General features: G+C 43.9%; 1 protein-coding gene across 1 annotated transcript in view; it reads left to right on the top strand.

Annotated features, from left to right (window-relative positions):
* The window catches only part of RAD51AP1 (RAD51 associated protein 1), a 260,233-nt gene that overhangs the window by 135,879 nt on the left and 96,715 nt on the right, over positions 1–27,639 (top strand). Inside the window, exon 8 of the mRNA XM_086921308.1 lies at positions 20,497–20,652. Coding sequence (XP_086777434.1) covers positions 20,497–20,652 — 156 coding nt within the window. The remainder of the gene's footprint in view (positions 1–20,496; positions 20,653–27,639) is intronic.

The following is a 27,639-nucleotide window of genomic DNA, read 5'->3' as shown; positions in this document are numbered from 1 at the left end:
GTTGACACGCTCTGAAAACTGGGACATGAGCCAAAGTGGCAGAAATGTGCCAGAACAGCCGGTGAAAACTAGACTGTCCCAGCAAATCCGGAGTGTCTGGTCACCCTATGGAATATGCACTTTTTACTGGCATCAGGTTAATAATAGCGCATTTAAAATATATATGTACATTGACAGTCGGCAATGGCTAGACTTCTGCAGAGGGCAGGCACACCAGAGTACGGTAAGGAAGATATATACATTTGTTATAAGCAGCTGGTGTGGGAAAGGGGACTTGTTGAGGGTGTGGTTAGTACAATACGTTGACATGGAACTCACTTGAACCCCAGAATTTAGAAAATAATTTGACATGAGGCTTCTACTAGTGTGAAAGTGATGTGCTGCTGCTGACACAGCCTAACAGCAGTGCAACAGTGTAAAATCTACACCATCAGCAAGCAAGAACCAAGTCAGCGACATTAGGGTTGTTAAATCGGTGTTTTTTTCGGTCTACCTTGAAAAATTGACCTCGCAGGAAGTTTAGCCAGGGAGTCATTTTTTAACAAAAGAGTGGAGGGCGGTTTTGCGAAGGTTACTTGGAGCACACAAAAGAGACCGACTCTTACTAGCGGTTACAACTTTTGGCATCACAGTTACTGCGATTGCAAGTATACAAAACGCATCCTGACGACAGGTAGACCTCCTGCTTTGCCTACATTGTCTCAGCATACCATCGCATTATCAACTTCACCACGTCAAAAACCTGTACCCAGACACCATTTACTTGTCATGATCAGTGACACGGCTAAAATAAGGTAAGCAAGTCGGTATATTATAAGGGAAGTAGTAACAGTAAGGGATAGATTTAAGCTGTGGTAGAGTAATGCAAAGGGTAAGGAAAAAGGAGGGGATTAGGGCAAGGGAAAGGAATATGCTTAAAGTGCAGTTTAAACTAAGGGATACATTTAGAGTGTCAGGGTTTAGGGTTTGAGCAATGATTATGGATAATGTAAAGGATAAGGCTATGGGAAAGGTTTAAGTTCAGTGTAAAAATAGATGTGCAGTTCGGTTAAAGGTATACATTTAGCAGCAGTAAGAGCAATGGAAATGCTTATACAGGAAAGTATAAGGAATGAAGTAAAAACAGGGTTTATGGTAACGATAAGGGTTAGTTAGGCAAGGGGAAGTTTTAAGGTAAAGTTTAGGGTCAGGACACTACAAGGATAAGGATTAGGGGAATTGAAGCAGGTTACAATATAAAGAAAGTAATGGTGTTGGAGTGTAAAGGCACAATATACATTGATGGCAGGCAGGCTATTTAGAGGTAGATAAGGTGATCTTGACGAGGTGTAGAAAGGGCCACTGGAATTATGTGGCAGGAAAGGGCCAAATTACGTGGCATGGTTGAGTAACTTATGCAGCAAGAAAAGGCAAATTATGAGGCATAAATAATGCAGCACATTTTGTAATAGTATTACTTCATTATCTTATCTTATTTTAACTTGGTAACACTCAGTGGGTATTTGTGGTGCCCCATTAGTACCAGTTTAACATCCAAACATAGCAATATGCAACAGAAAGAGGACCAGTCCTGTTTTGCAAAGGGCCTTTCACTTTGCAGCAACACGTGTTGTCACATTTTTTGTAACTTTTGAACCGTTTGAGCTAGAAAAAATATTTGTTGTTACAATCTGCAGATTATGCGGTAGATGATGGAATATGTGGCAAATATATAACTATGCGAAAATCGCCTCGCTGAACAATTGCACAATTCCAGTGACCCTAGGTATAGGCGGGCAAGTTTGTTTTTGCAATCAAGATCACCGGCCCATTGTAACTGCTGCATGCCCATCAAGGGCTGAGCCCGTCTTTGGCCAGTGACCGTAATACAACGAAGCATCGCTGCGATGTAGAAGACAGTCGTCAGTCAGGCTAATTTATAATCAGAGAACTGGCTGGAAGCCAAAACACCCTGTTCCCGTAAACTATTGAAGGCTAATAGAATAAACCCTAAACAGAATGTCAGAACTACAGCCCCACCCCCAACACACACAACACGCCCACAGTGCTTAATTTGTCAACATCAAAAAATAATAATAAGTGCCAGGGCTCTTGCCAGGAGGCTACTGCAGCTTGCACCGCACATTCCCCTGCCAGCGCTGCCGATGACAGTACCAACATTACTACTAACCTTCACACTCCTACAAGTGTGACAATTAGGAATTTTTCAGGACCCCAAAGCCATAGGAAAGGCTTGGGCGGCAGGTTATAGTAATTTTTAACATATATCGAATTAATAATCAACTGATGTTGTGGTCACCTCTACAATTGCCAGACAGCCCCACCTTGTGGCAGAATGTCACAAGCACTGGTGCTGACAATTAAGTGCTCGAAAACCACGGGCACAAATTATGCTCTGCACGCCTACCTCATAAATACACACTAACTGTTTTCTTCTCAAATGGCTCACTAAGGTAAAAACTTTCAGATGCCACCTGCAGATCACAAGCTTAAATTCTGACAAGACCAACTCAAACTAACATTTTTCTGAGGTCGGTAAACCGAGTCCTATTTCGATATGATCAACACATTTTATTTACAACTGATAGGGACGGGTGGTGACATAGTTGGAATATCACTAACTCTTTCACAGAAACCACACAGGTGTGCTGGAAAATGTAGTAAAGGGTGGGCTTTGTTATGAAAGAGCCAAAACCGAAGCTTTTTTCAAGTGTTTACTGCAACAGCGCTCTACTATTTTGGGAATGTACAAACCAGGACGCCCAATATAAACATTGGTTTTCACGTAGCCAAAGTGGGGGAAGCAAGGTCTGAGGAAGGTAAAACCACAAGGGTGTATAACTGCGAGGAAAACTTTGAAAGGAAGGCATTTTTCTGCTTATAAAACCTCATGACCACTGACCCGCAAGAAAATAGACTTTTTAAAACGTTTTATCGGCGCCACAGGTGGCTTTAGCGTGCAGAATACTCCATTAACCAACTAACCTATCTTGCACAATAGCGGTGTATTAACAAGCAAAGTGTGTTTAAAATAGAAGCCCGGGTTCATTGTTGCACAAACTGTCATAGATCAGACTTGACATGAACGTCTCCTTGATTCTATACATTAAAAAAAACAAAGCCGTCACCTCATCTAGATGCCCTGCCCCCAACTACAACTCACCCCTGGCAGATGAACAGCTGCTGGAAGGTACGTCATGTGTTTAGTGCTATGTATGTGTGTAATGGGTGTGCATGTCATCTTGTATACCTTGAAAAATAGGTCAGAGGAGCACTTACGCATGGGAGCAAACGAGAGGGGAACCGGAGTGGCGCTCAGTGAGGAGGGGGAGAGTGAGAGAGAGAGCAAGAGGGAGCGAGAGGGAGAGGGGGGGAGAGAGAGAGAGAGGATAATGTGTATTTGAAGGAGTGGGTGGGACAAAGGGGTATAGAGACAACCTGAGGAGTAACAGATTAAAGGAACATGCAGGGAGGGCTACGGCTGCAGAAAACAAAAGGGAAGAAAAACAAATGTACAGAAAGAAGCAAAAGTGTTAGGTGGAGGAGGGAGAAGCTCAAGAGATGTAGGTCAAAGAGATGGTGACTGGGAGGGAAAGAGCGATGTGGAAGAGTGTTAGACCTGGCAACATTGGCGTGGGTCTCCCTTACATTTTTGCTGTTGCCTCATGTATTTTTGCTGGTGTTAGATGCTTTGGGCACTGTGCCACTGCTATAGAGTGCAAGTTGTCCCTATTGTAAATTGATGTATTAATCAGTGGTTCCATGTTTGGCTATTTGGTTTACTTGTCAGACCCTAGTCTAGTGCACTAAGTGTGCCAGGGCGTGTAATCCAAATGCTGCTGGTGGGCCTGCAGCACTGGTTGTGCCACCCACAGAAGCAGCCTTGTAAAATGTGTCTAAGGTCTGCCATTGCAGAGTATGCGTGCAGTCTGGTACTGTCATGCTGACTTGGCATCTGCACCCACTTCCCAGTCCCTACACCTTCCCTTTTCTTCATATCAGTCACCCCTATAGTAGGCCCTGTTGTGAATGTATCTAGGACCCTAATTAAATATTCCAGATTTATGCCCTTATATGGTTATAATAAATCATGTCCTTATAAAGGCATAAGAATCATATCCATATTTAGTCATAGCCCATGCAGTCCAAATACAGCAAGGCTACTTCCCTAGACTCCTAGAAAGTACAACGCGTTCTTTAAACAAACCAAACCTCCAGCAGCCTGGGAATCCCCCTGCTTTTGTTTTGATTTGTCATAGAACTCCTGAGAGTCCTGAAGAACTGCCAGTTCTTAGTGACAGTCCTTAGTGACGTCTTATGTCCAACCTTAGGTCAAACACGGCACCTTCCAGGTATAAATATACCAACACTTGCCTTAAGCAACACACAGTGGTTGGGAGCAGAGCGACGTTCTACTTGCCCGAAGCCCAGCTGATGCGAGAGCCGAAGGGAAGCCATCCCTCCCTTTGACACACCGGGAAAGAAGCTGCCTTTTCTCACGCCGAGAAATTCAGCTCCGGTGTTTCCAGTCACCCTTGCGGGTTACTGGGAGATCGAGTCCTGAGAACGCGATACAAGACCTCCTTCATTCTATAACCAAGGTACGTAGCTGATTAAAACCTTAAAGAGAATTCTTGATTCAGATCCTTGGCAAAAACCAACTTAACTTAAAACTGCAACTTACTTACTCCTTCCCACGTATTAGGCTTAGGTCAGGTACACCGGGGTAGGCGTATCTTAGAAGCACCAGTTGAGTTTGTTAGTCAATGTTTTTATGTATGTAAATATTTTATCCATTTTAAAGTATCATATGGCTAAGAAACCATATCAATGCTTTTACAGTATTATTTCATAATACTCTTTTTACTGTACGCACTTTACTTCATGATAAGTATTGAAATTGTGGCAATTCATTTCTCTTGCATGAGAAACAAGACTGCTGAATAAAATAACACCTTTTATTGAAAACGCCTGTCTCTCTATTTCTCTGCGCTCTGGTGAAATTAAGCATGCACGATTGACTGAGTGAAATAGCTGTCTATTGTTTTCACACGACTCTGGAGATATACTCCATATTCTGGGGGAGCAAATTTGTCATGTTATATGGTTGTCAGAAGCTAATCCCTTCTTGTCTGAATCAGGGAAGTTAACCCCTCCCTGTTCATTCGAGAAAGTTTCTAGTGACCTCTGAGCTAGCTGGCAAAACGAATTAAGTCTAACATAGTCAGTAGAGACCTAGATGACCTCAGTCCTACATCTACACTGCTGTATTTGTTATTCCAATGTGCAGAGCCTATTGGGAATATAGGAACTACACTACATGGCGCCCAACGTTTGGTAAGGCGATAATCTAACGCAAGATACTAGAGTAACTCAGTCGTGCTTTTCACACAGACCCCTTTTTCCCGTAAAAACTCCAATAGACGTCTGGAGTGGGTGAAAGGTTAATATCCGCCGGAACTTAGTAGGAAGAGATTCCTATGTATTAGTTTTGGTTTAGTCAACGTTGAAGGATACAGTGTTCTAAAATATTGTGCACCTAATCTTTGTTTCCTCAAAACTTGCTCTGCAAACTCTGTCAGTAAAAATGTCAGACAGTGAGGACGAAAAGGAAAGAGCTAGACTAGCAGCTCAACTCGTGGCGGACGACACACTTGTCCGAGATAACGACCCGGATGCTATCAACATCCCGGTCAATATAAGAAAAACCATAACTATAAAACTCATAGAAAATGGAATAACATCAAGAGGTGGTACAGTAGTATTTGTGGTAGAGGCACATGAATTTCGGCAGACAGAGGTATTCTATTCCTGGATAAATTTTCCATCAGCACATGCTGTAACACATGAGTTCCACTACTACAAAATAGCAGAAGCTCCAGAGGAATACTCTCCTTTCGCGGAAGTTGAAATTCCACTAACATACCAAGAGCACCTGCTCTGGTTTAATGGCGCCCTAAAACATCAAAATCACATTACCTGGCTCGGTCCACTAGGTAGACCAGGAGCCACATGGCCGGTTCTAGCCAGCTACACACCACATCCAGACATTGAAAAAATGTCAAACGAAGAACTCTTGGTTAAAATAAAAGAATTAACAAACGCATACAGAGATTTAGTTCAATTAACACTTGACGGTACAACCTACCGACTAAAAAAACTAATTGAAAATCCGGAAAAAACCTGTATTAAAAATAATCTCAACACTCCAAAAAAGAGTTGGGAGGGTAATAAACAATCCACTCCCAGAGAAAAACAGTTTAAAACCAGAGGAAGGTCTCCTCAACGGAGAAATAGATCTCCGGACCAAGGAAACAAGTCTCCCCAAAGGGAACCCTCTGAAAAAAGATATAACCTTAGAGATAGGGATAAATTAAGAAAACCTGACAGATATCAAGATATTGATACACATCCCTCTCGATCTTTTCAGACTTCCTCACAGAAATCGGAAAGAAGAGGACGGTCAGAACACAAGGAAGAGCACGTCAAGTCCAAAGACAAGGAACCTGCTCATCAAAGTAAAAAATTACAATTTCCCAGAAAGAAGGTAGCAAGTATTAAAATTAAACATGCCGAGAATCCTGAGGACACAACTGAAAAACGGAGAGTGGGCCCAGACAATGCTAGACAGCGCAGCAGAAGTGACCATAGCTCGCAAGATCCTGATATCTTCTGGAGACAGTGGACACGAATTAATACATTCAAGTGGAAACAGCAGACACGCGAGTTAGCGTGCCCCATAAACTATATGAAATAACATTACGTATAGAGGGAGATAAAACTAGGAAAATAAAAGGTCTCTTTTGGGAGAATCTATCTAAAGGCTATGATATCCTGTTAGCTGAAAAAGATTGGCCACCAGAGTTTGTCAGGGAGTGCCCTCATGGCGAAGAAATGATTATGCCTGCCTTCTCAAATCATATCCCAATTCATAAAAAATACACATTTGCAAGAAAAAGGGCAGTGGCCCAAGCTCCTGCTTTATATAAAAATCATGTAGGATGGGATGAGGATTCTCCTCCCCACAAAATCCAGTTAAAAAGTCAACCTACTGCACAAAGGCAGTACCCAGTTAAACAAGAAGCTAAAAAGCAAGTCAGGGAGATCTTAGATCAACTTGAATATCAAGGGGTGATTGAAACATGCACCTCACAAATGAACACTCTTTTGTTTCCTGTCTCCAAGCCAGACGATTCATATCGTCTAGTTTTGGACTACAGACATCTAAACTCCTGCTGCAAAACATTTGCAGCCCAAAACTCACAAAGTGCAGCACTAATGAACAACATCATGCGCAAAAAATATAAAACGACATTAGGTATCTCTAATGTATTCTTCTGTCAAAACATTGCACCTGAAAGCAGGTATTTGACCGCTTTCTCAACAATGGGGTCGCAAAAACAATCCTGTCGACTACCACAGGGATTCAAGAATAGCCCAGGATTATTCTCAGCAAGGGTAACAGAATTACTATAAATATATGATGATGAGGCATTATCTTATGTCGATGACATCTATCTTACAGACGATGACCTGGAGACTCACTTGAAAAGAGTGAACACCATAATACTTGGGTTCGCATCTGAAGGTTACAAATTCAACTTTAAAAAGTCAAGAATAGCCCATCTAACAGTCCTATTTTTAGGATATGAATGATCAGGTGAAGGCAAAAGCCTAGCAGACAATTTCTTAGAGAAATCTGCAGTACTCCAAGCACCAAAAACGCTGAAGAATTTACAATCAATACTAGGTTTCCTGAATTTCGGAAGAACATACATTCTAAATTATGCAGAGAGGGTCAAACCTCTCTACGAATTAATAAAACCTGATTTCAAACCAATTAATTGGACTCAGAAACGCACAGAAATTTTAAGATCATTACAGACAGACATGTTAACTTAAACAAAACTGCAAACACACGCAAACGATCGCAACCTTGTAATCCGAGTCATCCCAGGAAGATGCGGATTCACATACCTGACCTCTAATGAGGGAGAAACGGTACCAATAGCATATAAATCACACTATTACGCACAAGCTGAAATGAAATTCAATTCTACTGAAAAAATTCTGACTGCGGTTCAAACTGCTGTAGCAAAAGAAAGAGCCCTAGCTCAAGGTAAACGAATAATAATCGTTACACCAATACCTGCCCTAGAAGCAGTAACAAGAGCAAGCATTCCAAATGCTAAAGCTTTACATCCGAGATGGATACAGTGGGTTAATTCTCTTGCACCAGACGTAGTATACGAATTTGATCCTAATTTAAAAACACAAGAATTTCTCCAATATGAATATGAATGCCCTCTGCTGACCGAAATCCTGCCTCTAGAACATAACGGCTGTATAATATATACAGACGGATCAGCACAACCCGCAGTTGGGGTTAAACAAGCATATAGTGCTGCGCGCGCGATTGTTAAAGGTCGTTAGCACGAATGAAAATTTAGACCACTGGTCACTAAAACTCAATCTCTAGGAGATTTACAGCTCAGCGAGCTGAACTACTGGCTTTTAAGATGGCGCTTGAAAATACAGATCGCAAATTCCCCACACTAATAGTGTGTGATTCATATTACTGCGTTAAGTCTTACAATGAATACTTGCAGAACTGGGTTCAAAACGGCTTCAAAGATGCAAAAGGTGGCACAATCAAGCATAAAACGCTTTGGGAACAAGTAGTTCTTTTACAGAAAGAACTACAAAAGACTCACGTGATACATACACTGAGTCATCAACGTTATGGCGTTCACGTTGCGGGGAATTCATTGGCTGATGAAGCAGCGAAGGCAGCTGTGCAAACGGCTTCCGTAGCTGCTATCACACGGTCAAAAACAAAAATAGACAGCGATATAATGCAAGCTGTCAGTGCTTCAGTAAAAGATGATAGAAAAACACTCCCGAAAGGCTTTCCAGTAAAGTACTCATACATAACTGATGCAAATAATGTTCCTTTTGCTCGAATCCCTGGAGTGGGGGATAGGGCAATTCCAAACATGGAACACAGGTTAGGACTAATTTTAGCAGCACACGAAGGGCTCGCTTCTACACACGCTGGTATTTCCACCACAGTATCATTATTAAAACAGAGATATTGGTGCCCACGCATGAGAAAACAAACTAGGAACTATGTTCTAGAATGTGAAATATGCCAAAGAATGAAAATATCAACAGTGAAACAACCAGCACAGACGCCCCTTCTAAACCCAGATAAACCATTAGCATGTGTTTACCTAGACCACAGTGGTCCCTTACAAAGGGATGGCAACTATAAATATATCATGGTTGCAGTGGATTCCTGCACGAGATTCATTTGGATGTGGCCCCAGCGCTCGGCTGACGCCAGAACTGTTATAAAAGATTTCCAAGTCTTTATCAGCACATACGCAATTGGCATGCTACACTCTGACCAGGGTCCTGCGTTTAGCTCTCAAGCTTACAAAGAGGCCATGACTAGCATGGGCATTGCCTTGCGGTACTCTTCTCCCTTCCATCCTGAGGGAAATGCGGTAGTGGAAAGAAAAAAACGTGACATAAAGCAATTTATAACAGCGAGCGTATTAGTTTCGGGTGATAGGTGGGTCAAACATCTAACAAGTGTCCAACGTAGTCTTAACAATCTGCCAAGAAATTCTCTAAAGGGTTTCACTCCATACAAACTATTGTTCGGCACTAGAATGAAAATCCAGGATTTAGATTGTCAAACTTCAGTGGTAGAAGAAAAAACCTTTGATATCAAAGATCGTTTGGCTGTTTTACAGGACTTGAATGAAACAAGAAAAAGTCTAAGTAACATAAAGTTTAAGCCAACAACCACTGAAGAACCACCTGTCCCAGCAAAACCTGTCTGGATTCCAAAGATTAGGGATCTGATCAGAGAAAAGACCGCGGTGAAGAAGGAATTTGGCCTTCTTACAGAAAAGCAGTACCTGTCTTAGCTATCAGTGGAACAAGATCAGTAGTACTACCGCCCCTTGCTGGTAAAAAGGAGAACTGAGTTCTATCAATCGACCTGGTGAAACCACAACCATGTGGCCCATAATAAGTAGCAGGCCCAGTGGACTCCCAAGAAGTAGCAGAAGACCAAATCTTGCTACAATCCAAGAGGTTCAAACTGAGAGACTAATCACTTTCGATAAACCTTCAGTGAATAAAAAAGGACTATGGAACAAAGCCATGGAACTTGTGCCTCTTGAAACCCAAATTGCAACAGTTCATCAAGAAACACCAGTCTACAACGATGTAGACTCGGACTATACCAATGTAACAAAAGAAAATGCAAAGATCAATGGAAATCCGGAAGCTATCCCACCAATTGACAGAACTGCATCTGGCTACTTTATCAACTTTGATTACTTTTCCGATGATTCTAGTGAACATGGAGACAAGCCAGCAACAAAAACTTTCAAAAAGAAAATGACAAAGCTCTTTCATCAACTGAAAGAAACATATCTGATTTCCCCTTGGATTGAACTATGGATTGTGTTAGGCTTACTTTTCCTCCTCCTCTGGCTCATCTTAGTTTTAATTTTGGGTAGATTTATTGATGGAAAATATAGTACAATGGACACAGCAAGTCAGAACATCCACTTGGTCCTGAAACCACACAGATCCTCTCACATCAGTGAACATCACAGCAAAGCCTATACCTGGTGGTATAGCATGGGACAGAACTGAGTATGACATTTTTGGACCGGTAGAGCTCTTGAAATATTCACATCAATTCAAGATTTCTTTAAGTGACTTTGTATCACCTAGTACTTTCTCTGATGATTGGGAATTTTAAAACATTAATAATATGATGTCGGATTTAGAAATGTCAGCTAAATTTACAGAACATGATTATTTACAGGGTTCATCGAATTATGAAGAAATGTACTGTTACAACCATTATGGTCATCACTATCTGCATAAGTCTGCAAATCCTAGAAACATTTTCAGTTATAATCAGTTGGAACATTGTCCAACTCCGCCAATAGGCAGTTCAAAAACATTTTATGAAAAATTCCCATACTTTTCAGGGTTTAATTACACGGATCCAGAAACGTTTTATTTCAAAATGTTAAATAAGACAGGAATGAAAAACATGTTGACATACTAAATTGATTTATTCTGAAAAAGTTTGTGATAAAATGTCTACATTTGGTTTTGAATTTTGGAAAAACAACATTGAAACAAAAACCATCTGGGGTACAAAAGAATGGCAGGTACAAGATCTAGAAGCATTGTTTAGAGCCTGCATGATCCCAGAACAAATATTATTCCTGAATGATACCATTCAACAAACAACATGTCTTGGTTTAGCCAAGATAAAAGATTTAAACAACCCGTCTATACCAAAGCCTATGCCTGATAGAAAGACCACTACAGATGAGGGGTTAGTCGTGTCCTATATTTTAATACAAAACAGAACAATTCCTAATTGGAACAAATGGTTGATCTGGCCCACAAACACAAATAACTGTCAAGATAGATTCCTGAACAAAATACAGGGGTTCAAACAGAATAGGCCAGACCCAAGATATTCCCAGAGACAACATCCAGGGATAGTTACAACATATAGTGTAGGAAAACTATGCCTTGAATGGCTACAGAAATCCACACTTCCCGAAATTAAGCAACACTTAACTTTACTTAAAGAAGGTGCTGAGTTGCGAGATTTCATAATGGGACCTCGCAAACAGCGTCAAGAACGTTTCATATACGCCGGTATATACGCAGCTTACAATGAAGCTTGGAAATTAAAACAAATTGAAACTGTAGAAAAAATACGAGAAATTAATCGTATTAATTTGGAAAAATCACTTTCTGTAGTGGACAATGGGTTAACAACTCCAGAATTTATTCACTGGAGAGCATTGTATCATCTGCTATTGATATAATAGAGCAGGACTTGCTAATGTTACAACATGGTCAGTCACAATTATGTTCTATTGTACAGTTAGGCTGGACGTTGCAAAACCTGCGTTCAGGCTATGTGCCATCATTTAATCAACACAACGTCATTCTTTTCTATCTTTAACCTTACGGATAAGCAAATCAGTTTGGCACAAAAAGGAGCAGACTATACGATACTGAGCATTGAAAAACTCGAGAGATTACCATTGACAATGTCAGAAAGACCTGTCATTGAATAATACATGGCACCATTACAATCCCGATAACAACTTTTCAGTTTCAATACTGCCAAAAATATATACCAGCAGGCCTGAATGAAAGGTTGGGTAAAGGATACATCAAGTCGACCTGGAATTTACCTTATACACACAAATGTTACAGTAAAGGGAAAAAAGAGGTATTTCTTAGTGGTAACAATTGTAAAAAATCACTAAGCGGTACACTCCTGTGTCAAGGCATTAACTTGCATGGAGCCTGCGAAGGGTCGTCAAACAACCTTTCATGTCCTCTTCACGGCACCCCTACTACACAGATAGAGCCGTTTTTCAGACAACTTTCCAACAATAGCTACGATCTAATAAGTGACCACAGCTGCTGTGGCATGGTGCCAGGAAAAACCTATCTCGTAACTGTAACATCTAGGGTAAGTTGCTGTATGCAAGTATTGTATCCAAACAGCAATCCAGACATGGAGGCGGCAATATGGCCTTATGTGAATATCTATTCTATTCGAATTGATATTTTAAGCAGAATGAAGTCTATTCTTTTACAGACAACTGTGCCTTTAACCTCGTCCAAAGAAACGTATGACCTGCAAGTTGCAAGGACAGCGGCAGAGATACATACCCTGTTATCGACAAATTGCCCCGTGCCTTTCGTAGAAATGTTAAGTCAAATCTTAAACATGTCCGATACCAGTGGCATCGCACATGTATTTAAGACAATTTTTACGGGACTGCTAACACCCTTCGAAGAAGTTCTTGGCATCTTCCCGAATTTTGTGCATTAGCTCTTCGGTGGCCTGCCTCTTATTTTGGGACTCGTAGCAGGAATTTTATTTTTGTTCCTTCTGCTCCCATATGGCAAGCCAAGTCACAGACAAAACTCTGGCAATGATGGAAGAAATGATCCTAGCAATACGATACCGAGAACGTATCACTAAAGTCCTCGGAATGGCCCGGCTAAGAGATCTAAATACTACCTGGTTTCTTTCATTCAGACCAATTTGGCAAAATTGCATCTTACCTGTGCTTCGATGTCTGCTATGCGGAGAAGAATGCGTGTTGGACGTCTGGACGTTTGTCTTACACTACCATCAGCAGTACCAATGGATATCGATGCTTTGCTTTGTCCGGTAATGACTCCTGCAACGTGTTGTCCCCAGCGGCTACCTATTCTGATGACGGCATTCGTTGAGACTTCACCATTACGATTAGGTGGCGGTGAAGTACGAGATGAAAGCGGCACCACACAGGTACAACCTTCAATGAACATTGCTGATCCTGACATCGATGATGGCAATCCATCGCACATATGCACTATTTCCACCTTTTCGGAGTTGGCCCAACTTTCACTTACTGTTGTAAACGCATTTTTTGCTGGCATATCTGAAGTAATGTTCTCCCCTAACAACGAGAATAATATTTGAAATAGCGAGCTCACAGTGTTCCATGAACTCTGAATTTGGCCTTCAGTTGTGATAAACAGAACTCTAAAAAAACAGTGTAACTATTTTTTTTCTCCCTTCCCGAGAGCGAAATTATTTTTCCCAAATTTCCAAAATATTTGCATTTTTTGGCACATGGTACTCTGCTTAAAGTAGAACTATTCTTAGAGAACAGAACTTCTATTTTTAGAGACAATATTTTGAATCAGCCTCTAGCACATGTACAATCTTGTATAATTATGTGATGAAATGGTCTCAACCTTTTTTCTGTATTCAGAGCCATTTCATAAATGTAATTTTCGCAATTCATTCAGCCGATATTTATATTTGCATTTCCTGAATGATAACTCTGCTTGAAAGCGTACAGTATAATACTCATTTTCGTGTATCTATACCATTTGAAATGCATCCATTGTATTTTGGGGTGGGCTGGAAAACACATGCATACCTATATGTTTATATATTGCTTAGTATTTAGTAATAATGGACATTATACGTGGAGTGGGTGTTGTGAATGTATCTAGGACCCAAATTAAATATTCCAGATTTATGCCCTTATATGGTTATAATAAATCATGTCCTTATAAAGGCATAAGAATCATATCCATATTTAGCCATAGCCCAAGCAGTCCAAATACGGCAAGGCTACTTCTCTAGACTCCTAGAAAGTACAACACGTTCTTTAAACAAACCAAACCTCCAGCAGCCTGGGAATCCCCCTGCTTTTGTTTTGATTTGTCATAGAACTCCTGAGAGTACTGAAGAACTGCCAGTTCTTAGTGACAATCCTTAGTGACGTCTTATGTCCAACCTTACGTCAAACACGGCACCTTCCAGGTATAAATATACCAACACTTGCCTTAAGCAACACACAGAGCGACGTTCTACTTGCCCGAAGCCCAGCTGATGCGAGAGCCGAAGGAAGCCATCCCTCCATTTGACACACCGGGAAAGAAGCTGCCTTTTCTCACGCCGAGAAATCCAGCTCCGGTGTTTCCAGTCACCCTTGCGGGTTACTGGGAGATCGAGTCCTGAGAACGCGATACAAGACCTCCTTCATTCTATAACCAAGGTACGGAGCAGATTAAAACCTTAAAGAGAATTCTTGATTCAGATTCTTGGCAAAAACCAACTTAACTTAAAACTGCAACTTACTTACTCCTTCCCACGTATTAGGCTTAGGTCAGGTACACCGGGGTAGGCGTATCTTAGAAGCACCAGTTGAGTTTGTTAGTCAATGTTTTTATGTATGTAAATATTTTATCCATTTTAAAGTATCATATGGCTAAGAAACCATATCAATGCTTTTACAGTATTATTTCATACTACTTCTTTTACTGTACGCACTTTACTTCATGATAAGTATTGCAATTGTGGCAATTCATTTCTCTTGCATGAGAAAGAAGACTGATCAATAAAATAACACCTTTTATTGAAAACGCCCGTCTCTCTATTTCTCTGCACTCTGGTGAAATTAAGCATGCACGATTGACTGAGTGAAATAGCTGTCTATTGTTTTCACACGACTCTGGAGATATACTCCTTATTCCGGGGGAGCAAAGTTGTCATGTTATATGGTTGTCAGAAGCTAATCCCTTCTTGTCTGAATCAGGGAAGTTAACCCCCCCCCCCCTTTCATTCAAGAAAGTTTCTAGTGACCTCTGAGCTAGCTGGCAAAACTAATTAAGTCTAACATAGTCAGTAGAGACCTAGATGACCTCAGTCCTACGTCTACACTGCTGTTTATGTTATTCCAATGCGCAGAGCCTATTGGAAATATAGGAACTACACTACAGCCCAAGGGCAGGGTGCATTGTAAGTATAAGGTAGGGCAAGCCCTGATGTGTGTGGCATGTCCTAATAGTGAATTACAGCCATTTTCGTTTTTCACTTTTGCAAGGCTACCTGTTCTCCATAGGCCAGAATGGGCTGTTAGAGTTATTACATTTTATAATCCTAACTGTCTCAGAGAACATGGTAGAAATTCGAATTTAGTATGCCTGAACTCAGAACAATAAAATACATCTTTTAGTCAAGTTTATTTTAATATTCTGTGTTTGCAAATACCACTTTTAGAAAGTATGTATTTGCTTGTCTAACCATTCAAACCTGCCTCTGCTAGGTTGTGTATTCCTATGTCTGGTTTTGTGAGTGACAGGGCTGGGGAATTCCTGGAGACAGGCTGCATCTAGATGGGAGGGAGGAGTTGCACCTGAACCTTGATTAGGGCTATGCCTGCCTTCCACAATGCTGGCTCCACCCCCTGGGGAGAGGCTGATGTTTATGCCCTGCACACTGAAAGAAGAGAAGGAGTCCTGTAAACAAAGTGCTCCAGAACTGTACTTGCCTTTCACATTGCTGGATCCACCTCCTGTGGGGCTTCTGATGTGCATGCCCTGCACTGTGAAAGGAAAGGAGAAGTCTGGTAAACAGAGTGCCTCAGAACTGGTTTTGACTGGGCAAAGGTTCCTCTCCCCTCAGAGAACAAACGATTTTGGGGTATAAATATTGGGACCCTGATCCCTTGAAATTAGATCTCTTTAGACTACAAGAAGAAACCTTTACTGAGGAGAGGAAACTGAAGAGAGACTATTCCCAAGCTGAATGCTGCTTGGGGGATTGGCCTGCAGTGGTTGCCTTACTGCCAAAGGAAGGAGAAAGGAACTTTGTGTACTTTGCTTTCAACTTGTGAAGGATCTCCAAGGGCTGGGAAAAGAGCTTGCCTCCTGCTGAAGTCTCAGGGACAACAGACTTCACCCCCAGCTCCCCAGAGTTCTTTTGGAAGTGCCTGCAGCGGTTTTGGGCCTTCTGAGGAACTGTGTGTCACAAGGAGCTGGAAGCGCAACCCAACGAGAGGAAGCGTGTCGCCGTTGCTGTGCCTCCCGTCGCAATTCCGAAGGAGGGTGTTGCCGCTGGAACTGTCGCACTGCACCACATCGGAGAGTAGCGTGCCGCAACAAACAGGAAGTGTGTCGCCGTCGCTGCTGCTGCCGTCGCAACTCCGAAGAAGGAGGGTGTCACCTCTGTAGTTTTCGCACTGCACCGCATCAGGCGAAGAATCTCGCAACAAGGTCGAAGCGTGCCGCAGTCGCTGTGCCTGCCGTCGCAACTCCGAAGGAGGGTTGTCACCGCTGGAACTGTCTCATTTCACCGCATCTGCCAAGAGCACTTCGCATCCCCGAGAAGTGCGTCGCCCTCGGATCTGCTGCCGTCGCATCTTGGATGTCGCCGCTGTAGTTGTCTCATCGAGCGGAAGATTCACGCATCGTGGGAGAAGAGCGTCGCCGCTGGAGCTGTTGCCGTCGCATCGTAAGGGTGTCACCGCTGCAGTCCACGCATCGAACCGAGGACTTCTTGCATCCCCGAGAAGCGTGCCGCATCTGGAAGATCTTCACGTCTTTAGTTCTTTGTATCTGAACTTTGCCGATTTTCCCATCGCTGCTACATTGCTTGTCGTGGAAGCGCAACGCAACCTAAGGTACATTGCCGCAGAGTGTCGCATCTAAGAACTGAACTTAACTGAACTAAGCTTAAATCTACCATCTTAAATTAATCATAGTGTGTTTTTTGTCGTTTATGGTCTTGTGGTAACTCTATATAAAGTCTACTTATTTTTTAGATAAAACCTGTGTGGTGTCCATTTGTAGTGTTGTCACTGGGTTACTGTATGTGGTCACAACTGCTTAACTTACATCGCCTCTGAAGTAAGCCTTGACTGCTCGCACCACGCAACCTAGAGGGTGAGCAGGGGTTATTTTAGGAGTGTAATCCGCTTGTCCTGACTAGACGAGAGGGTCCCTATTTGTCACAAGTGCCTACCTGTGCCAACTAGAGACCCCCAAATCTAACAAAGAGTAACTATAAAGGAAAGTCAAAGAGTATTATGAGGAGAGAAAGAGCGAAATCCGAGTCAGAGAGGAACAAGAGAAGGCAGTTGAACACTGAAAACTTTTACCAAGACAGAGGATGGCAAATGGTGATCACTTTTGCGGCACATCTTTCTTTGCTCAAGCAGTCAAACTGGAATTCATTACCTCCAAACATAAGAGCCAAGGAAAATTATCTTATTTCAGAAGATCACTCAAGAGTTGGCTCTTTCCTACAAGACTGCTCCACTCAATCACAAATGTACAGAATATGCCTGTGCATTTAAATATGTATAATTTGATTATATTTTTGTATTTAGATGTGTGCATTTATTTGTACAAATATATACACTACTTAAAAATACATAGATAATCTTTAGGTTTGCTTAACAAATGTATATACCACTTATCGTAAAAAATATAGATAAATATATATGTATATAGGTCCCTGCATAGTTTTCATTTAAGTTATTTGATTAGACACTAATGGGTCTCTGTTTATGTTGTTTATTTATCTCAATATCTAATATGATCATACCAATTGTATCAAAAAGTGCTTGCCTATTGAAATATTGAAGATAAAATATAAATAGGCCTAAGTATAAATACGTATAATATTTTTAAAAAATTATAAAAATACACAAATTAGCTTTACTTATAGCAACACCTGAAAGTCTGATTTTAAGTCTGTCCATACATGCACATATAGAATTGTATGTAATTCAATTTTTTTATCTCCTTATTTTACCTTATAAATGTATACCCTTTCTATGTAGTTATGTATCTATATATTTATTACTTTACTCCAACTTTAGAAAGACAGAAAAAAAGCCTTAAACTCCCTCCAATGCACTTCTCTGTCTTATCCTATAGCTCTCTCAATATATTCTCTACCTCCTCTCTTTGACTCAGCCCAAACCTACTACTATTATCTCCCTAAGATTCTTTCTTGACTCTTCCCTGCTCTATCTCTCCTTGACTCTCACTAAACCTTATTCTACTACTATGATCACTACCATAACCCTTTCTAGACTCTTCACTGCTATATCCCTATTTGACTTAACACGAACCTCATTCTACTACTATGATCTCCAAAATACAATTTCCTAGACTCTATTTCTTTTTGTATCCCTCTTAAAGACTCAGTTAAAACCTCATTTTACTACTATGATCTCCATAACAACCCTATCTAGACTCTTCCTTCCTCTATCCCTCCTTTGACTTATCCCAAATCTCATCTAACTTAAATCAACTTCCAAAAAACACTATTTAGACTCTCCCCTCCTCTTTCCCAACTTTATTTATCCAATCAAATTAACAGACTCGCATGTCCATAGATCAAATTAACAACTTATATTTCCCTTTACTGATCCACCACTAATCCTTTGGGGTCTGTAGTAGCGTGCTACTCACCAAAAAGTGCTTCACCGCCTCGTCAGGGGCTATATAAATACAATTACAAATAGTGTTAGAATTATCACCATAATTATTAATGCCTAAGTAGTCCTGAAATCAGAGTCCCATCTTTAAACATCCCTCTAACAGCCAATCCATCTGACTTTCTTCACCCCAATTGCTGGTGGCTTTTTACATATATTATAATGTCTGTAGCAAGGAGTTGTTACTTGCGCTTACTTGCAAGCTATTGCAATAGAGTTGAGAAAACAACATGTGTCTGGTAGTGCCTGATTTGTCCTATTAAATGCCATTCCTTCGTCTAAAAATCCAAAAAGCGTCATATAGCTTTACTGAGTCAGTCCTTTGACATGTTCCATTGAATTGGAACCCTGGTGGTTCCACATGCTTTTTACAAGCATGATGTGCTGGATACCCTCTCCTGATTGGCTTCACAATAGCCCTGAACCATGTTGATTCTTTATAAAGCAATTATTCCTGCAGATAAGGCAGGAGCAATTTTGGGGAAAATGTATGCTGAGCGTCCAGTCAGGCAATCTAGGTGGCATGCTCATCATGCCTTGATGTATTTCAGAACCAAACGCATATGAAGCGGGGGTTTATTTTTTAAATACAAACTCAAATGCCATGCCTGCCTATGTAGTTTTCTTCCTGTACATCTGGGACACTGTTTACATTTTCCTGCAGGTGTCCACCATGCCTTACCAGTAAACTGGATGGGCCTTCTGATGATCACACTCTAGCCACTTTGAGGTAGATGGGCTGCCCCTCGAAGGTTTCATCCAGCAGGGTCTTCTGTTTCTCCGTCATCGGATACCTGGAAGTTACCCCTCATTTCTTACTAAGGCGGGGTACCACTAATTTGATTGGGTTGGGCGGGGCAGCAGCTAATTTACAGTGGTTCTGCATTGTGACCAAACTCCAAATGACACTCTTAGTTATAACTAGTCCAGTTCCATCGTATCAGTACTGTTCATGCAAATGTCTGTGAATATCAATGCTAGGATGCCTGAATGTGTGGCATCTGCTGAGACGAAAGAACATTTTGACTTGTTGCTTGAATTTAGACTGCAAACTGATGGAGAGATGTTGCAGTCTTGAACTAAGGTTTATTAGCAGAGTACCAAGCTATGTACACAAACTCCTTTTCACAAAATTCCATTTCTACACTCCACTGACCCCTTTATAGAACATTCCAACCTTGACTAAAACAGCTCACACAAGCACGTTCTAATCATACACTACGAATATCTTGCACAGCAACAGACTCAAAAACATCCCACTCAACATATCCACCAAGTATTCACCAGTACAACCAGATAATATTCAGAGCCACAGCCTGCTTTGTGGTAGCATAAAAGCAACCATATGGAATCAAAAATACCCGAAGAAGTTGATATTAAAAAAGAACATACACTTCTGCAGATCTTTGCTTACATGCAATTGGCACATTGACTGTAGTTAAGAATTGACAGTGCTGCACTTTATTGTCAAATTTGGATTGAAGACCCAACCATATCAGTTGTCCGCTACCTCTTGATAGTTAAGACTGAGGTGATAAAAAAAGAACATGTGTAAGTATCTTGCTTTGTAGAATTATTAGTTGGGAGATTTTATGTTTAACCCACTGTGTAACCCTTTGCTCCGCAGAGTTGGATACAATCACAGATTTTAAAGACCATGACCTGGGCACTCGCTGCCGGAGACCAGCAGCATCCAAAGCTTTATCTGATCAAAGGAAGATACTAAAAGATGTCAGTGACGATGAATACAAGGTGGACGACTATATGCCAGATTTGGCTTCGGGTAACTGAAATGGTTTTTACTTATGCTGTGCTTTATGTGCTACACAGGCCAAGAAAATGTACTGGAAAGCATTTAAGTGTAGAAAAAGTAACCTCACTACTTTGAAACAAGTAATCCTGTTGAATAGGTAAATTAAAAAGTCACCATGTAGAGGATGTGGGCACTTCTTTATTCAGACTTTGCGCAATAAGCCATGTTTGTTGCATTGGTGGATTAAAAACATTAGCCTCACAAATCAAAAACGCAGATAACTCGGCATAAACTTTGTTTAATATTGTCAAAGACTTTGTCAAGCCTCCCGCCATGACACCCAATAACCTATCCAGTCAGACTCTATGTAATGGCCTATCAGATTATTTTTAAGATAAAATTGAGAAAATCTCCTCCTCCTTTCCATCGGTCCCTACACCTGCACAATCCCCTTCCCCTGTCAAAAACAGGAATGACACCGTATCATCCCTGATAGCTTTCAAGGACCTTACCACAGACTCTGCACTTAAACTGCTCATACAGTGCAAATCGGGTTCTCCCTTAGACCCGGCCCCCCCTAAGATTATGAGTGACTTAGCTCCCCTTTTGATAGAGCCACTCATCTCTATCTGGAACGCCTCATTACATCTGGGCCAATTTCCTACTGCCTGGAAGGAAGCCATTTTAGTTCCCATCTTGAAGAAGACGGATGCGGACCCTACGCAATTTTGCAATTACCGCCCCATCTTCCTCCTTCCTAAACCAGCGAAGGTCTTAGAAAAGGCCGTTCAACTTCAGCTCGCGGAATATCTGGAGACCAATTCTTTACTTCATGATTCCCAATCAGGTTTCCGCACTGGTTTTAGTACGGAAACAGCGCTTTTGGAAGTCTCTGAGACCATTCGAGAGTGTGTGGATATGGGAGAGGAGGCCATGTTGGTCCTCCTCGACCTATCCGCCGCTTTCGATACGGTGTCCCACAGGATACTTTTAGATCGATTGGAGCAGACTGGACTGGGCGGTTCCGCTCTGTCGTGGATTAGCTCCTTTCTTCAAGGACGAACGCAGAGAGTTCTTCTTAGACCTTTCCAATCTGAGTGTAAGCCCCTTGTCTGTGGAGTTCCGCAGGGCTCCGCTTTGAGCCCGTTGTTTTTTAATGTTTATCTGGCCCCTCTGGCTAAAGTGGTTGAGTCGTGCGGGGTCAGAGTGATCTCTTATGCTGATGATACACAGCTAATGTTTTCCTTTAGAGATCACTTTGACTCCAGCCTCGCCAGTTTCCGCCACTGTCTGGGCGAAGTATGCTCCTGGATGGCTTCTAACCATCTTCGACTCAACACCGACAAGACGGAGGTCTTGTTTTTTAATCAAAAAATTACTATACTCTCTACCTTGTGGTGGCCGACTGTACTTAATCCTCCCCCCATTCCTGTTCACACGGCTCGCAATCTGGGTTTTCAGTTTGACGATGCTCTCTCTTGTAGTCCCCAAATAAATAAGGTTACTGCAGCCTGTTTTGGAAAACTGTGGATGATGAGAAAGATCTTTCCTTTTTTGCCTTTGGATGCTCGCAGAACGGTCACACAGGCCTTAATTACATCACATTTGGATTATGCCAACAGCCTCTACGCCGGGGCCCCCCAATACCAAATTGAACGCTTACAGATCGTTCAGAACGCGGCGGTGAGGCTGATTGGCAATATCCCTTTCCGGCATTCGGTTGCAGCTTATCGCAAAGAGCTTCACTGGCTCCCAATCGCCAGCCGCATCAAGTTCAAGATGCTAACTCTTGCCTTTCGGGCCCTTAATGGGACAGGACCGGACTACCTACGAAAGAGACTAGTACTTCCCACTCAGTCAGATCCTTGCGGTCCAACAATCTGCGTCTCATTGTTGTCCCTCGGTTCCGTCGCTCCAGAATGGGCGGCAGAGCCTTTGCAGTCATGACGGCCAAACTATGGAATAGCCTCCCCTTAGATCTCAGATGTGCTCACTCTGAAGCACTCTTTCGTAGCCGTCTCAAGACTTGGCTATTTTCATCTGCGTAGGTACAACTCCCTTTTTTAGCTCACAGTCTCAGCGCCAGGACACCCCCGTCGGGGGTAGCCGCGCGCTTTACAAGCTTCATAAATAATAATAATAATAATTTGTGAAGGTATAGTTTATAACATCAAGATCTTTTTCTTCGTGTTTCAGGTTGATTGAATGTTTCGTTGTAAACCTTTTTTTTTTTTTTGCTTGAACCTATCTTTGTTTTTTGTTTTTTACCCTATAATTTTTTTGTATAATACCAGTCTGCTATTGTTAATAAATTGAGCAAAATGTTTAAGAATGATCATATCTCAACATGATGATGTACTCTGAGGTTAATCATTTTTCAAGTTACAAGCCAAAAATGAGTTTGCTATTTAAGTCAGGGTGGTGCCAGAATTATACTGAAATGCATATGTGTGGTTTAAGGTTAGCTTAACATTATTAAAAGGCAGTCAAAGAGCAAACCTCCATCCACCCATTGGTGAAACTATAAACTAATTACATTTTTCTGGCAATACCATCAGATACCAAAAGTCGAGCATGACGTTTGGATCTTCTGTCTACGACAAATTATGTTTTTAGCTGAGCTCTTTTTCCCCCTAATGCATTCTGGGGCCTTCCTAGAAGACATTTGCGCTTCTTTCTGAATAGATAAAAATGGAAGATAAAATAAGTCTTGAATTGATATTACTTTATCCAACCGCAAAATGACCCACTGCAACTGGTTTTAAAACTATAAGTGTTATCTAGTGGAAAACTTCATATTTTTTCCTCTTCTAATTTCTAATTTTAGTTGTTCAAATGTTTTAATATTGTTATCCCTAAGATTATGGGTACATCAAGTTGTACTTCTTCCTCAAATTAAGACCCACTTTATGTCTGTGAAAATAGTTGGCTTGTGGTGTACTGGAGTAAATAGAGATAGAAAAGAGGATTTCTTTAATGATAGAATATTCCATTATTGTTTTCTGGTTGTTAGATGCTTTCAGTTGCTTCTATTAGATAGGATATACTTTTAGTTCAAATTACTGTAAAGGACTTGATTTATTTTCCCCATGCCGTGTATAACCTAGATCTGATAGAGACTACTAGCCGCAGATTCCTTAACGTAGAATATCCCCAGGCGTGAGACTGGACCCGGAAAACTTTCTTGCCCAGCATCCTGGCGCGCCGGGGGGATGGTGCCACGCAACTCTGCCCGACGTCCTCAGCAGGAGTGAAAGTCAGCGAGGTCACATAAGCCCCACCCTGGAGCGCTGACATCAGTTTTTCTTCTTTTCCGCGTGCAACGCGGACCCGGATAGCGTTACTGGCCGGTTCAGTCTTTTCCCTTTTCACTCTTGAGCATTTTTTCTAGGTACAGTGTGTGAATGCCTTCGGGTTTAAAGCATGCTCGTCTTGCGCACGGCAGATGTCGGCGACGGATCCCCATTCCATCTGCATGTGGTGTTTGGGGGAATAACCAAGATTCCACGGACTGTGAGGAGTGTCAGCAGTTGAAGCTGAAGTCCCGGCGGGAAAGCCAGATGAAGCTCCTCTTGGCTCGCATGTCCAGGTTGGCGGCGTCACCGCAGCCGTCCCCTGCAGACGGCTTCTAGAACCGCCGCTTCTGCCTCAGACATCGTCCTTCTCCCACGCCGCAGGAGCGCCGCTCACCTATTGGTAAGTGTTGCAGTTTGTCCCCGCGGACTGGGTTCCGGCCTGCTGGGGGAGTGGGCTCTCCTTGGGTGGTGCGGGTCCGCACGTCGGCAGCCTTGCAGGCCTAGTTGGCTTCTCCTGGGACGTCTGTAGATCCCTTTCCGGGTGCGGGGCCCTCCGCAGCGTCGCCGGCTGCTCCGGCTGGTTCGGCTCGAGGTTCGGAGGATGTGGTGTCATCGAGGTGCGGCCCTTCGAGGTTCCCTCCTTTGGACCACAGCGCCCCTGCTTTTTCGCAAACCTCTGCGGGGTCCCTAAGGTGTCGCAGGAGGTTGTCAGGGCTCGGGGCATGTCCTCGAGTCCCTCTCGGCTTTTTTGGACATGCGGCCCCTTGTCTGAGGCCGAAGCGACGCCTTTCAGGCGCCGGCGGCTGCTGGTCCGGGCGGCGCCGCAGGGGCTGGCTAGGGGTCGGGGTATGTTCCCGGGCCCCCCTCGTCCATCCACACATGCTGCCTCGTCCGAGGTCGAGTCGGCACCTTTTCGGCGCCGCTCCTTGCCCGCCCGGCCCGTCCTCGGTCTCCTGTGCCGAGCGGTGTGGCAGAGGTCGGTCAGGCGTCTCCTTCGGCGCCGGTCGATGTTAACCCGACTGCGGTTGTGGACTCTACGGCGCCAAATCGGCGCCGGGTCTTCAATTCCTCTTTGGACGCCTCCTCTTCATCGCCAGAGGTTCGGGGGTTGATGGTGTCATCCTCTCCGGAGACGGGACGCCGATTTGTGGCTTTTCCCCTGGCGTCGTCTAAGGACGTTTCTTTGCCATCGCCACGACCGCAATCTTTGCCGGAGGCGCCTCAGGTTCCTCATACTTCGGCTCCCCTTCCCCTTTCTGGACTTGGCTTTTCCTTCCCCCGGTTGGCCTGGGGGACGGCCGCCTTAGTCTGCACCCGTCGCCCACAGAGGAGCTGCTTTCCCCACCTTGGGGCCCTACGGAGGCAGGTGCGGCCTTCGCTCGCTCTGTCTCCACGGCTGTGAGGATTTTGCGCATGGGGAATCCAGCTGCCCACTTCCCCACGGATCATCTTCTGGACGTCCTCCATCAGGGCTCTGGCAGTTGGGAGCTGCTTTTGCCCTTCGAGGCTTCGCTCCACAATTACCTCATGGGGCCTTGGGGTCGACCCTCCACGGGGGACCTGGTGCCGCAGCACCTTCTGCATTGCCACAGTCCTGCGCCTCATGATCCTATTTGTCTTTCTCCTCACCCTTCGACCAGGGGCACTCTTTTGCAGACGGCTTTTTCCTGTCATCGGCGCTGGTTGGATTCCTGGGGGCGGAATATCTTTGCCTCCACCAGTGTGGCCTTGCGGGCCATTAACACTCTTTGTGTCCTGGCAAGGGCCACTTCTTGCTTTTGGGATTCGGCTGAGTCCCTTCTGTCTGCCGCTACTAGTGAGGGTGCCCGTGTTGATCTCCGGCACCATGTGTAGGATGGCCGGGAGCTAGCGGTGTTCATTCTTCGCTCCGCTTTGGATGTGTCGGAGGTGGTTAGTCGTACCATGGCCTCTTCAGTGACCCTTTGTCGCCATGCATGGCTCCGGGATAGTGTGTTTCCGGAGAATGTTCGGGAACGGTTGGTGGACCTTCCCTTTGATGGCACCCTTTTGTTCCACGCCCTTGCGGACTCTGGCATTCAGAGGTTTCTGGCGGGGCTCCGCCCCCCCCCTCCTCCTCCTTTCCTTTTCCCCCTCAGTGACTGGGTAGCCGTTCTAGTTTTGTGAGGTGTTCTTCCATTGTGTTCTGGGGCCTTGTTGTGAGTAACCCCGGTGGTGGGTGTTCTGTGTGATTGTTGTACCTTCCAGTCCCTTGTTGGGCTTTGGTACTGTTGGCCCAGCCCTTTTTTGATTGTGGTTTTGGCTGTTGGTCAGCCGTATTAGCCTGAGATTAGGCCTCCGTGTATTCTTTCTGGCTCATTGGCAAGCCGTTTGCGGTTTCTCCGCAAGTCTTTTTGTTGTTGTCCTCTGATGCGGATACTTTTTCCTAAGAGGGTTCCCATGTGCTTGGGACGTAACTTGCCCTATGTGGGACAGTGGTAGCTATTACTTAGCTCTCTCCTGTGTTAGGGAGGTGTGGTCGCCCTTCAGGCCTCTGCTCTCCATGGCGTCACGGTATGTTGCAGGTGCGAACATCTTCTTCCATCGGCACTTTCAGTAGGGCGGCCGTCCCTGTCTCGTCCGCTACCTAATGCCGGGGACCCACTACTTAGTGGATTGGTTCCGTCCGGGGCGATTCCCCTTTGGTGTCCTTCGGGGCTGTGTACTAGACTTGCCCTTGTTCTGAGCCGGACGTGATCCGGGCGTTTAATTTGTGACATTGTCAGCAGCTGGCTGCTCCCGCCTGCTCTTCTGTTCTGTGACCTGCGGCCTCGGCTTGGGCCCTGGCACTCCTGTTTTTGTCCCACGGGGCCACTGTGAGATCTTGTTCTTATTCTCGGCTGCCCTTTTCACTGGGTTGTTTCCCGGTGGAGGGCTTTGCTGTACTTCTACTTCTTCTTTTTCCGCCTGCCTTCTTGCTGAGGTGCTGTTCAGTCTTGACTTCGAGCTGTGAGGGACTCGGCTGCCCTTTTCACTGGGCTATCTCCCGGTGAAAGGCTTTGCTGTACTTCTACTTCTCACCCTCACCCCCACACACCCTCACCACTCTACCGCCCTCACTCTCACACACCCTCACCCTCACCACTCTACTGCCTTCACTCTACCGCCCTCACTCTACCGCTCTCACTCACTCTACCGCCCTCACTCACTCTACCGCCCTCACTCACTCTACCGCCCTCACTCACCCTACCGCCCTCACTCACCCTACCGCCCTCACTCACCCTACTGCCCTCACTCACCCTACCGCCCTCACTCAACCTACTGCCCCCTCACTCACCCTATCGCCCTCCCTCACCCTACCGCCCTCCCTCACTCTACCGCCCTCCCTCACTCTACCCCCCTCCCTCACTCTACCGCCCTCCCTCACTCTACCGCCCTCACTCACTCTACCGCCCTCACTCACTCTACCGCCCTCACTCACTCTACCGCCCTCACTCACTCTACCGCCCTCACTCACCCTACCGCCCTCACTCACCCTACCGCCCTCACTCACCCTACCGCCCTCACTCACCCTACCGCCCTCACTCACCCTACCGCCCTCACTCACCCTACCGCCCTCCCTCTGTTCCACCCACCTCCTTCTCTATCTCCCTGTTCTCTTCTCCTGTGCCAATCTGCTGTTCTTTTCCACCCCGCCTCCTTCTTTAACTCCCTATTCTCTTCTCCTGTGGTGATCTGCTGCTCCCATCCACCCCGCTGCCTC

This window comes from Lissotriton vulgaris, chromosome 1_1, assembly GCF_964263255.1.
Source record: "Lissotriton vulgaris chromosome 1_1, aLisVul1.2, whole genome shotgun sequence".
NCBI classification, from domain to species: Eukaryota; Metazoa; Chordata; class Amphibia; order Caudata; family Salamandridae; genus Lissotriton; species Lissotriton vulgaris.
This window is presented reverse-complemented; position numbering and strand designations above follow the sequence as displayed.